The sequence below is a fragment of the Solenopsis invicta genome, chromosome 11 (assembly GCF_016802725.1).
Source record: "Solenopsis invicta isolate M01_SB chromosome 11, UNIL_Sinv_3.0, whole genome shotgun sequence".
Lineage (NCBI taxonomy): Eukaryota > Metazoa > Arthropoda > Insecta > Hymenoptera > Formicidae > Solenopsis > Solenopsis invicta.
Genome location: NC_052674.1, coordinates 9,814,644 through 9,828,251, shown reverse-complemented (window position 1 = coordinate 9,828,251; position 13,608 = coordinate 9,814,644). Strand labels below are relative to the sequence as shown.

At 39.7% G+C, this 13,608-nt stretch overlaps 1 protein-coding gene across 1 annotated transcript; it reads left to right on the top strand.

Annotated features, from left to right (window-relative positions):
- The first annotated feature begins 2,113 nt into the window (after nucleotides 1-2,113).
- On the top strand, nucleotides 2,114-4,844 carry LOC105207761 (anionic trypsin-2). The gene is made up of 7 exons (XM_011177436.3): nucleotides 2,114-2,394; nucleotides 2,902-3,011; nucleotides 3,071-3,165; nucleotides 3,731-3,890; nucleotides 3,962-4,072; nucleotides 4,157-4,306; nucleotides 4,399-4,844. Exons 1-7 carry the CDS (start codon nucleotides 2,340-2,342, stop codon nucleotides 4,660-4,662), a joined length of 945 nt encoding a protein of 314 aa, XP_011175738.1. The 5' UTR covers nucleotides 2,114-2,339; the 3' UTR covers nucleotides 4,663-4,844.
- Nucleotides 4,845-13,608: the final 8,764 nt, after the last annotated feature.

Here is a 13,608-nt window from a genome sequence, read left to right as displayed (position 1 = left end):
TGCGATAATTTCGAGAGGCGAGAGGGATGCATGCAGAGCGTCCATTTATTTATCTTCCCATTCTCCCTGACGCGTTACTAATTAGCCATGATTGCGATAAAGTATCGATACATCAAAAGCATATCTACTACGCGCGCATAGATACGAGAGAACATCCCTTTCAACCCGGGATGTTATCTGCATCGCCTGGATTTCGTATCGTTGCCGCATTGTTGCTCGCGATAGCCGTTGACTACGTCGACTAGCACGCTCGCGGATAAATCTGATTTGCTGCTCGTGATGTTCCTACCGGTATCGTACAGCGAGTACGCGTTATAGTTTGCTGGACGAAAAGGAAGGGTTCGTTCGCGCGACGGGTACCTGAGCCCGAGAGAGGGCTAAATTACGAGCTTGTCGGCCGCTGTTAGCTCGCCTGGCCAGCCGGCTACCACCCCGAGCTGGTATTAAACCGAACGGTACGTATGTACGCCCACGATCGCGGCGTGCTTCCGAGTGAACCGATCGAACGGCGATTCTGCGGTAGACAACGCCCGAGGCTTCTCGACGGGTCCGTTGCCCACACGGAGATTGTACACAGGGGTTGCGTGTCGCTGTACGGGGGTGGTTTAACACGGGGATGGGTAATGGCGACTCCTATCAGCCCTATCCACTCTGCCCTGCTTTCTGGCCCCCCTCTCGCCGGTCTCTCTGTTCCCTTTTCGTCCCCTTCGCCCCTGCCCCGTTGTCGTATCGTTGAATTTGAATCTCTCATTATCCTCGGGAGAGTTTCGTCATTTACAGTTAGAACATCATAATACAAGTCGCGATATATTCTTTACTTTCGCTACAGTTTTTTACGGAGATAATGTAATACTTCCTTCGTGATTTTAAGTGGGATCGTTTAAATTTTGCATGTAATATATTTGTAGCTAAAAAATGTATTACGATGCATATATTATCATTAATATAAACTCTAGGAATTGCAGAAACGAGATTCAGTTCATAATTAAATAGTAATAAAAAAGGACGTATATATAAAAGTATTGCTCGAATTTTGAAATGCATGCAATAGTTCTACTTGATATTTAAATATAAAATTTAGAATTGATGATTCAAACTATAAAAAGAAGAAAGAAAAATGCATCGAGTAAAAGAATATCTTATCTAAAAAACAGTATTGTGAAAATACAGTCGCACAAATTAGATAATAAAAAAAACAAGAGACTCTAAACAAAATAAATAAAATATAATAGATTAATTATGTTTAGTTTAACGAACATTTTTCCTTTTTTTTCCTATTCTAACATTATCTATGGATTTTTCCTGCGTCTTTAATAATTTCTTTTTATGTTTATTTTGTTTTTTTATAGAAAATATTTTTCTCTCCTCCTCTGCCGCTCCTTATCGCTCCTTTAGTTGTTGATGGACTCGATCTCCGGCCACATGGCGTTAAAGGAGGAAGGGGGAGAGTGGAGGAAGGAACAACGATATCCCGGTAATTTACGTCAATAGTGGCTGAACTGAACGGCTACCAACCACTTTGCATATTGGATACTCGCACGACTGGCAGTTTAGCGCCGTCTTCGATAAATATCCTACAGCCGGCCGCTGCAGTTGGCCACCGGAAATAGCCTCCGTTCCGGAATTTCATTATCCCCGAATTGCCCTTGTCGTTGATGCCTGATATCCCGTCCGGCTTCGGGATGGAATTCAAAAATTCTGCCAATTCCAGAACATTTCCATCTATCCTACTTGGTAATTTCATCGGCTTCCAGAAGAATTGTCGCGCTCGTGGTTTCGCTCGTTGATTCCTCGACGTCGCGGGAATCGTTTTGGACCGCTATCAATAATGTCGCAATTTTGCATATATATAGCGGTACGATTTTCTTTTTTACGAGCCGATATTATCGCTGCTCCTCCTATTTCTTGTTACATCGTATCAACTTATTATATCGTAATCACGGGCATTCTGTCTTAGCGAAAAGGAGAAGGAAATGCCAGCGAATCAATCATCAAACCAACATCATCAGAAAAAATCCTGACAATTATTTTTTCAGAACTGACAAAGTATGACGTTGCCAAAACAAAAAAAAAACTGTAAAGCAATTAGGAAAGGAATTCAAGAGTTGCGGTAATGATGGAATTTCCACGAGTGCGTAGAGATATAATGTCACTCAATTTCAGTTCTGAAATTCGATCTCAATTAACCCGAGATAATAACCGATAACCGATAACGAACAAAGCCATGATAAAGGCTTTACTTGGTCATGGTCTGATAACGAATTTTTCTGTACACCGCGACCGATAGTCGACGAATAGTCCGTCCGTGACAGTGACTAAGTAACGAACCGTGGAGAACAATGTCGGCTACGTTACATTTACTGGTGCTTCTGACGATTTCGTCTTTTGTCCGCGGTAAGTGTAAAAAAAAAAAGAGATAATTACGTGTACGTATCTCGCAAATCTCAAAAAAGGCGCAACGCGAGCTCGCGAGTGTTTTTGATTATCCCTGTTTGTTTTTAAAACGGGAAAGAGTCAAGCGTTGGCAACGGGCAATTTTGCACGGTACATTAGTGTGCATTATCGAATTAAAATACGCGCGGCATGCTCCTCACAACAAGAGCGGGGTCGATAGAACATTAATCGCGCTCGGATAAAATTGCGAAGATTAATTAGTTTTTCATTAAGCTCGCTGATAATTATCGCGCGGACCGTGTACGTTCCAAAAAAATAATTTTTACACCCGTGACGAATACCGCGAATACCTAATAATTCACATGCGTCGCAATAATTTCAGGGTTGATATAAATTCCGTTCTTGTCGATAAATTCATTTTTGTCGTGCAATTTAGATTTTATCTGGCGTCTGCATGATGTAGTGTGCACCGTCAACGATAATGACGTTTATAATTTGTGCATTAAGGATGGTCAACCGATCTCCCTATTCCTTCTGGCTTGAAGTCGACGACTTTCGATTTAACTGGTCGCATAGTTAACGGTACAAAGGCTGTTTTAAAGCAATTTCCTCATCAGGTAATATTTACCGGCAATTTTTTAATTTAACGCGCGTCTAAGAGAAACGTTATTTTTAGGTATCCTTATCGCGCAGCTACAATGAAAAACATTTTTGCGGCGGGAGTCTCATTAGCTCTTCTCTAGTCCTTACCGCGGGTCACTGCATGTATCTGTAAGCTAATAATTTTAAATATCTTAAATATAATGATACACAGAAAAAAAAGTTAATATTGAATCAACAAGCTTTGTTTTAAATATATAAGCAAGAATATAAAATCTTCTTGGAAGAATTTATAATCGTAAACAGACATAATTTACACGAAGAAAATTTTCCTCTTCATGTAAAGAAATTATGTTTAAGATTATAAATACTTCGAAGAAAATTTTATATTCTTGCTTATATACGAAACAAAGATTGTTGATTTCATACTAAATTTTTTTCTGTGTAGATTTTGTTTCTTTAAATTTTGTTTCTTGTCACTGCGTAATTGTCTACAAGTTGCGTCTATATTGTTTCATGATAAGTTAACAAAGATATCTCACTAACTCAATATATTTCAATCTGCGTTATCTTTTCTCTGAAAAATTGTTCTTTGTTCAATATGAAATATCTGTCAACCAATTAATTTACACAGCGTATTGTTAGATTAATAAGAAAGCGCGATTGGAAAAGGTATCTAAGTATCTACAATTAAATTATTACTAAATAGAAATAAACGGAGCTATTAATTACATAGCAATGGACGCGCAATACAACCATGGACGATTGCTGTCACTGGAGGCATAGTTCACCTGGTTAACGAAACTCCGTCGCGACAGCAAAGACGCGTACTGGAAATTAAGATTCATCCAGAGTTTAATCTCATGACATTGCAAAATGATATTGCCATTTTAAAAGTAAGATGATTTTCCCAGCGAACTGTTACGTGACTTTCAGAATAAGGGTAATTCATGTCTGGTTTTCGTAGTTGTCGGAACCCTTTGAGCTTACTCCGGAACTCCACAGTGTACCCTTGCCAGGGAACGCTCTCGTACCCAATACTGTCTGTCAGGTAGCTGGTTGGGGTTACCATTCGTCCGTGAGTATACAGCGAAATGCGTTGACCGCAGGAAAATTTACTTCAACATAGAAGCCACTCTAGAAGGCGTTTAAAATATTTTAGAGAATCCCAATAGTGTTTCCCGACTTAATGTACGTAGATCTGCCGATTCGTACTGTAGAAGAATGTCGTAAATTGCTCGTAAATGAAACAGATGTACCACCGGGAATGTTTTGCGCCGGTTATTTAGAGGGTGGAAGGGACGCTTGCCAAGTAACGTATTTTCTTACTCATTCGCATACGTATTCATAATTAAACGTGATTTATAAATTGCCGGCATTGTGTTTTTTTTTCGAATTTTCCAGGGTGATTCTGGCGGAGGGATGGTCTGCGATGGTATTTTGACCGGTACCGTTTCGGGTGGCAGTGGGTGTGCTGAGCCATTGTTGCCTGGGGTGTACGCGGATGTTTTTCACTACTTAGATTGGATACTAAATCAAACAGATTCAGTGATAATAGTAAAAAAAGTTTTTACTGATTTTACTATAAATTCCAGTATGATTAACATGTCGACAATTACGATGGTGCTAATTTCTTTCCTTTTTTGCGCTGTTATCAATTACATCTAGACCTTGAAAGCAAGATCTTTTGTTGATACATTGATATGTATGTTTGAAGATATTATTGAAGGAAAAACAGTTTTTACGGAAACGGTGCAATATAGAGTTTACGAGCGTGTTTGTAATGTTGTGCGGTCATATACGACTTAATGAGTGAAATATCTTGCGAAATAAATAAAGTTTAAAATTTATCCGATCACCTTCATGATTGTCTTTTGAGATTTGCAAATGTATATTAAAATTTATGTACTACATTTATTAAATTGTAAGTTATATTCTCGATTAAGTGTTTATTTCATTGATAAAATAAGAAATTCACTACATTTATTAACATTTTAAACAATTAATTTTAAATAATTATGCAGAACAATTTAAAATTTTTTTCAAAATCTAATAAAGTGGTGACAAGAGCAATTACAAGCCAAACTAAATACTGTCGCTTATTTATAAATTTAAATTTGATACGATATAAAAGATTAAAATTTTTTATTTTTTAATATTGGGATTATACTTGACCTCGAATTCATCGTTAATTTATTTTATCTTTTATGACTTGTTTTGACTGCACTAATGTTCAAGTACATCTTAAAATTTCTGTGATACTTGAAACGCAATACAATTTAGCATTTAACTTCTGATAAGCCAATTGTGTATATCTATAAAACTGTCGATATCTTTGTGACAATGGCATTCAAAGATAATTTATCTCAATGTCCAATCTTATCAGAAAAGACTTTCTTTAAGTAAACAATTGCTACAATGCAAAAGTATTAAATGTATAGTACTTAATTTGTTACTGATAACATTATTTATTGTCTTATTTTCTATTTTATAAATAGACATATGTTTGAGAAATCAATCTTATCGCTGTAATTGAGATTATAAACAAGTAAGATAACGCAGGAGACACATTTCATTATACGTATTTATTTTAAATACTATTATTAAACTTTTATAACATTTTGACTTTTTATAAACTTAAAAATCAAAATTATTATATTACAATATTTGTTTTCTTAAATCATTAATTATTTACAGTGCGGTAAAAATATTAAATGTACCGTGCTTAATTTATTACTGACAACATTATTAATTGCTTGACCCTTGGTGTAATTAGCTGGGGAATTCAATGCCGGGATTTCCTCTATCCGGTTATATATTTTTCATATACATACATACATAAATGTATTCATGTAAGATAAGTAATAAATCTTTTCAATTATATGGATGTTTTTCGCTTCTCGTCTTTTGTAAATATACAAACACCGTGAAAAACATTCGTTCACTTATCCTTTTTACGCAACATATGTACATTCTATTAGGTATGAAAGGATTAAGGCGGGAGATGATTTTTCATTGCCTTCCGCGCGAAGAGATACGCAGAGAAAAGAAGAGAAAAAGGAGGCAGCCGAAGAAAGGGACAAACATGCGATGTATCCACTTTGATCTCAAACGCGGAAAGCAGACGCGCAAAAAGCTCATATCCCACTTAATACACGGCGGATGATACCCCGAGAAATGTATTAGCGGATTGCTCGCCAAGATGGGGAAACGTCCACGGTGTGTTCGCGAATCGCGCGACTCTCCTTTGCCGCGTCTGCTGGTTTCGCTGCACCGTGGTATTAAATTCTGAGCGGGAGCCCGGTGCACACACCTTCAAAGAAATGCGGTAACTCTCGGCGGCTCTTTTAGATTGGATATAAATTTCGCGCGTTAATATCTGCTGCGTACGCGTACGGAGCGACCCACGGGGGGATTATGGAAATTGAATTGCCCTCGTCTAGCCCTCGAAAGAAAACGTCAATGTAATTATTCGACGAAATTGAATCTTGTTTTTTTTTTTAAGATACGAGAATTAAAGATCAAAATCTGTCCTCCTAAGAATTCTCCTAAAGAGTTGCGCTAAGAATAATTGATCAGTGCTGAATCTCGAACATTGCTGTCTGCAAAGAGTACGTTAACAGCGATTTAAAAATAAAGAGATATAAAATATTTGATTAAATAACAGTGTCTGATTTTATCTGATTCTTCTTTGATATTCTAGGTGACCAGTAGAGATGATAAAAAATAGAAAACTCAGTTCAAGTTCAAATTACACCTCGTATAACTACAAATGCGTTTGATACGCGAAACAGCATCACGTATCTTATTGGATTTGATCTCGTAGAACGGGACCTCGATACGTTTTGATTGACGTACGATATTGACCGTGTTCTTAGACGAAAGCTCTTCTAATTTCTTCCGACTTGAGTAATCGTAATCTTCCTGGACAGGCTTCCCCGAAAGTTAATCCGCGCGGAAACCCAAAACTCGCTGCTCGTCAGGATTTCAGGGTCGCGTAGGCTCGCGATCGATGCCCGTGAAGCGATCGTGGGTGTACGGAGAAGAGATGGGAGAAGAGATATCAGGAGAGGAAAGCAAGTATAAAATCAGGAGAAGGATGAGTCGCAAAAGTGGGAAAGAGGGGAGTGGCAGGGGGAAGGTAGAGACCGTTGGTGAAAACTGCCGCGCGTTTCACCTGATAAACGTAACTTCTGATACGTGCACCCCTCCGGCTTCGGCTTTTTTCTTAAGCTAAGGAGGGCGTTTTTCACGATCTCTTCGATGCCCCTGCGGCTTTCAGCTCCGTTGCTCCCTCGGCGAATGGGAAGAGGGGCTCGGGCATGTTTGCGCGTCGACAGGGTCCATTCGCGACCTCGGTAATTCCGGGATCGAATAAGAATTCATTAGAGGATATACAGGACTCGCTTCCGCGCGCGTAGGCAAAGATTTTTCAGCTCCCCTCTCCTTCTCTCTTTACCGTCAGGGGTTTTAAATAAATTAAAAGTTTGCGTTTTCTACGAGGGCGAATAACTTCGCCGCGCGAGTTAAGTTTGAAAGATGGAGGGGAGAGGAGCGGGGATTCCCGCGACGATAAGTTCCCTCTAATTACTCTCGTAGAATCGAAGACGATGGCGGGAGGGTAAATTTGGAAGAACGTTGGTGGACTATTCAATGGAACGGCGAAATCCTGCTTTCCTCGAGCGAATTGAAAGAAAGAAGCGAAGACATTCGTTGCTTCGACATCGAACTTGGCGCTTCGCAAAGAAGAAAGGCGAAGGCGAAGGCACATGTTCTCTCGACGGAGGCGTTTATTAATGATACGTTCGATGGATCCGTGGGTATTCCGTGGGCGAACTCATTATACTAATTGCACATCCGCGCTCTATTCGGCCGCGCGTGGGCATTTTCGTTCGAAGTGCAATGGCAAAGCTCGTTCGGTAAGCAGGACGCGTTCGTCTTCTTCATGTAAAATCGATTTCTTCCAGAACTGATCCTTACGTATTATTACATGATTCATCAGAATTCTAGTTGGAGCGTACTGTTCGTTTAGAGAGATGCTTCTATAAGATGCACGGTTATGTAAAGAAATTCGCATTGATAAGATTAAAGGGCTGTTCCAGTTCAGAATACTGAAATAGTCTTTCAAATTTTTTATGGAATCATTCAAAGGTAGGTTTGTGGAACTGTATTTGTACAGGTCTGACGCGAACAGCATATGTTTTTTTATGGCAAAATTCATATTATTTCACAAAGTGGTAAATTTTGTATGTTTACAAAAATAATACATGTTGCTGGTACCTTTTTTTTATTAATCTAACAAAGAAAAACAAAAGAAAATAAAGATTTATATATGTTTAATACGAATGTCTTATAGCATAAAAACTACAGAGAAAACAATATTGAAAATTTCCAAAACAGTAGTAATAAAAAAATTTGAAATTTATGATTAAAATAATTCGTTTTTTATTTATAAAAAAGTTTTGCTTATACATCACATTAGTTATAGTTCATATGATAAAAAAATTTGCTTTATGTGTATTATGAATCTTTATCAAGTTTCATAAAGATTCATTAATAAAGAGAATTTTCATCAATTAGGAAAAAATAATTTTGAAGGAAACAATTTTAAAGTTTTATTTTTACTTTTGGTACGTGTAAGAAAAATTATTTTATTTGATATATCTACGCACATATTTGCGAAACTCCAAAAACCTTAAAAAAAGGTTACAAGAAAAAAGCAAAGTTTGGTTCAAAATTCCAAATCAGAATAGCCCCTTACTTGACATCTGTTTTTTAATATAAGTATACTTCAATCTTATGTATACAAATGTACATTCGGCATTAAACACAAGTAGATCAAACACAAGATTAAACACAAGTTGATCAAACTCGTCAATTGTTAGGGTGCAGAAAGTCGTTTTCGTGATCAAGAATGATTTTACGACGTATTTAAAGCTACGAAATGGCACCGACCTCGAGGAACGAATCTCGTAATGACTCTGTTACGCATTAATGGCCGCCTGGTAACTGTTCGAAGACACACGAGAAAGTCGTTTTTCGAGGATGTGACCGGAAATTCCAATACCATCTTCTACAACGAAATAGACAAAGTTGTTTAGTTTGTCTTCCAAGAGATAAAACACCGTCCTGGCGCGTCCCAATTTTTTATAATTATCTCCACACTGAAATTTCCCTTGTCTGGTTCGGAAATGAGATTTAAATAATTTAACGAATAATTACTTTCAATTAATTACATATAAAATATAAATCGCCGCTTGGAGCGTAGCAAGAAAACACTTATTGAAATACGAATTATTGAATATCCTATACATCTTGTATTTAAGAGCAAGGAAAGAATAATGAGAACATTCAATATCGCGATTGCTACATTAATTACGTCTGTACCTTTCTCATTTGCAATCTGACTTTCACTTTTGGCGTACCTTCATTACTCAAACGAGATAAATCCTCGCTCGTAGCAACGTCACGCGGCTGACGTCGGTAACCGTCAACTTTACGAAAAAAAAAGAAGATGAAAGAAGCGCGTTTAAACGCGTCTCGCCCGCGGTAGCAGTCGCTCGTTCTCCATATCTGTGGTGGATGCCGACGTTGACCGACTAATTAATTAAATGTAAACGCGACGAGCTGCGTTTTCCCTTTTACATCCGTCTCAGACGGTTCCGTACTTCCCCACAGTTTTCCTCTCTGGTTTTGCCTCCGCTCCGTTTTACCTGTACGCCTTCTCCTTCCATCTCCATCGTTCCTCGCTCTATCATTCCTTGTTTTACCGTCAGTCTCCAGGAAATTCTCGAGTCGCTTATTTGCGTTTACCTAAGAGTCGCATCTTCTTCGACGCGATGCAGACGGCTAATTGGCTGCCTTTCCACGTTAAATGCGAGGTAACCGTACCGCCCATCTCGCAAACAAACGACGTCGTTCACGACTCACGCTTTGTCGCTCCAATTAACAGACTCTTGTAACCTTTGCTACATTAAAAATTAACGTTTCATTGAGCGGTAGAAGCTCACAACATCACCGAAGTAACGAGGAATGGTTTGTAAAACATAGCGTACACAGCTTCTATTTACGCAAACAACGAAGTTAATTTGGATCAAGCGACTTCTCTCATTTTATTTCTCATATACCGAGAATCATCTTATCTTCCCTTTTTTTTTTAACACAATGTATATAGGTATACGGATTTCTCAATTTATTATACCGTACGTATCGCACGCGCGGACTCATTTCCAATTAATTCAACACGGGTTTTATACGTTTCACTTCTGAAAAGCGTACCTCCAAATCAGACGCAATTTCGCGGAAGCGCTTCGATCGCCGAATTCTGCCGGTTTCTCGCGCGGGGGCGTAATGAAACGCCAACATTTCGGACAGTAATCCGCGTTTTAATAAAGGGATTATACGACCGTTCCCGCGAGAACGGATTGCACGGGCGGCCGCGCCGCCGTCGTCGTCGTCGTCGTCGTCGTCCAAGTAGAGGCGCGGGCGCGATATCCCGGCGCGGTTTAATAGTTCCGCCGCGGGAAGTTTCTCGCGCTTTACCGTTAATTTCTTGGCGGCGTTTATTGCGGAAGTTAATGCCCCTTATACGAAATTCGTATTACCGTATCGCGGCGTCTGAGCTCGCTCGTTTCCTCCTCTCCTGCGTTTCCCGTTATCTTCCTCCACCGTCTCGCTGCCACGGCGATCGGACGACGGGGTCATTAAGAACTTTCCCGCTCGGTCGCCGCGGTCGGAAACTATGGAAAATGGATGAGACCGGAGCTATCGTTATTTTCCCCGATGTTTCTCGCTTTCCACGGGACGCGATGGTGGCGGGAAACATGCCGTAAGGCAAAACGACTTTGTCACGCTGCTTTCTGCTTGATTGCAAACGCCGTGACAGCGTTCGGCGCAGCTGCGCTGGACAAATTAAAATTACTGCTCCCCGTTGTACAGTTAGACGCGGCTTTCACGCGCGAGGTTACCGATCGGCGTTATTTGTGTATTTCCTCATTCGTACATTTTATGTAATTATCTCATACAAAATAAATATGAGCGCGGTTAAAAGAAAAAAAGAAGAAATCGTCGCGTGATTCGAGCACTCAAGAAAAGGGTTTGCTCCGATCGTTCTCGAGTCACCTCGAGGCTGACTCGTTCGTTATCTGTTACGGATAAAATTACACGCCTGAGTCGCGCGACTCTTTTGCTCGGTGCACTCTCCGTTAAGACGGGTCAAACGCCGCGCGATCGTGAAGATACGATTTCTTAAGAAAATTAGGTTTGCGATCCTCCCGATATTCCGCACGGAATCCGATAACTGGTTTCGCAGCTTGCTTCCATCCGACTTGGGTTCCCCCTATCTTCCACGTCTCCTCTCATTCTCCACTCTTCCCTGACCGTCCCGTCCTTTACCTTCAGCGAACGTCGGGATGCAATTACTTAACGCAGCGAGCGCGCCGCCCTTTTCTCGCCGATGAAAAATGCGCGCGCGCCGGCGGTTGCGCCGCTTAAATCTTTGCCATTTGTCAGCTCGCCCTTGGCTACTGGACGTACCACCTTTCCGCCTCTCTGCATCTCCGAAAGCAGAACGGAGGAGATCAACACGGCCAGCAGGGGATCTTTCGCATTTGAAGTTTCACGAGACAACACGAGGGAAAATGTCGTACATTGTTTTCTTCTTTCTGCGTGCCACACGCTTTCTTCTCTTTCCGCGCTGGATGCTCGCAGCTCGCGATATTTCTCCTTCGTGATTGATAACGTTTTATTGTAGCGTTTCTCTTCTTTCTCTTTTAGATACTCTCTATCCCTCGTTTTATTGTCTACCTTCATATTCCTATATACCCTCAAAGTTGGTAAAAATCGAGAAATCGCGAATTTATTATTCTCGAGGTATCCGTGTGGCGATCTTTTGGTTGTTCCGCGCCAGGAATACGAAACAGAACTTTCGGCAACGTGATTTCACTGCGGAGTGGATGATCTCGTCGAGTACAGCGACAAACGAGCTGGGAGGGACGAGTGCCCTTGCCCTTTGAGCTTGTCAGACACGCAAAAGGAAGTGTTCGCGAATCTGCATTTTGTCACGATCACGGGGTCATGTGCCAAGAAGGGCAGGCTTTTTCATTGATCTGCGACAACACTCTCTCTTTCTCTTTTGTTCACTCTTTCTCTCGGTAAAAGGGAAAAGTAAATTGGATTATCTCGGACAAAATGTCATCGAGGTGGAAAAGCTGTCGACGAAAGGCTTTCTCAAAAGATCTATGTACGAAAAATATATACGAAACTAATTGCCACTCTTGTATTTCCATCAAAAGTACATTTTTAATTTATTTATATAAAAAAAATACACAATATTCTGCATCAGGACAATTAGTTTCATGACTGTATATAAGATTGTCTTATTTATTTAATATATATTCCATGATTTTACTATCTTTTACAATTTTCTATACGTTCTGTATAATTATAAATTTAAGTGTTTGTGTTTTTTATGCCTTGCAAAAATTAAAATTTTTCAATTACAAACCCCAGTTTTATCGTTAAATCATTAACTCGTAATAAATGAAGATGTTGTAATTAGCTTGATACATGTATAAAAAATATAAATTAAGACTGTACTGCATCTGTCGCTTTTGTTTTGAAAATTTTCTAATAAAAAATTTTTTTTGAAATTTTACTAGTTATGTACTTAGTTTTCTATAAATTACTATACACATACAGCACATGAATATGCAGTATTAAAATATTTTCAAAAAAATATGAATTGAATAAAATGTTGGCAAAATGCTCTTTTTAAGCTTTCTATAAAATTTTTTTTTCCTAAATTACCATTTAATAAACTTTTCAGAATTACTGAATAACTTGCCAAGTAAGTTATCGCCAAATTGAGTTATTTTCACTTTTAATCTCGATATACGATCTAGATATTTTCAGACATTCCCGTGGCGCATTCATCGAATTCATCTTGGAAGATTACCGCAAACTCCACAAACGGCAAAACGTACATATCTCTCCCGTTTCTCTCGTCGCCGTAATATATTAGAATCTCATTCAAATTTCCCAGAGGATAGCTTCGAGTGTTTGCTCGCCGGGTTGCGTCTGCGAAGTCGCGCGGCGAGCGTACTTGCGCACAAAGAAGACTACTATTTTTCAAACTTTGCTACGAACGTGGCCCACGCAAGGCCGGTGTGGGCACGGGGCATAGATAAAGTTGTGTCGGTGGCGCACGCACGGTTGTCCTGGCGCCGGTACGTCTCACGGATGTCGTGACGAAACGCACACGGCGATTTTCGATATATACGCCTCCCTTTTTCCTACCACGTATCCCATTGTACCTCCGTTCCTTCCTTTCGGTCACTTCTTCGCGCGAGACGCCAACCACGAATCTCGAAATCCGCCGGACAGCGCCGAGAGAGTTTACGTTCATTTCAATGTTTTCGTAACATGCCCGCAAACTGAACGATATTTTCTCTCGCGACGGATAAAACGGAAAAGCAATTATTTTATCGTAACGATATTTCATCGCGGCGGACACCTGGCGCGACTGTTTGTTCTTCGCTCACCGACTTAAAATGAATTTCGAAATATCGCTGTTTAACTTTACACCTCTTACGTATTTTACCACGTATTATATGT

Excerpts from the sequence above, each read along its gene's own strand:
- LOC105207761 (XM_011177436.3), top strand. The coding sequence starts at position 2,340 with ATGTCGGCTACGTTACATTTACTGGTGCTTCTGACGATTTCGTCTTTT. Across the intron at positions 4,073-4,156 it reads GTTGGGGTTACCATTCGTCC|AGAATCCCAATAGTGTTTCC; the intron begins GTGAGTATACAG and ends AAAATATTTTAG. Across the intron at positions 4,307-4,398 it reads GTGGAAGGGACGCTTGCCAA|GGTGATTCTGGCGGAGGGAT; the intron begins GTAACGTATTTT and ends CGAATTTTCCAG.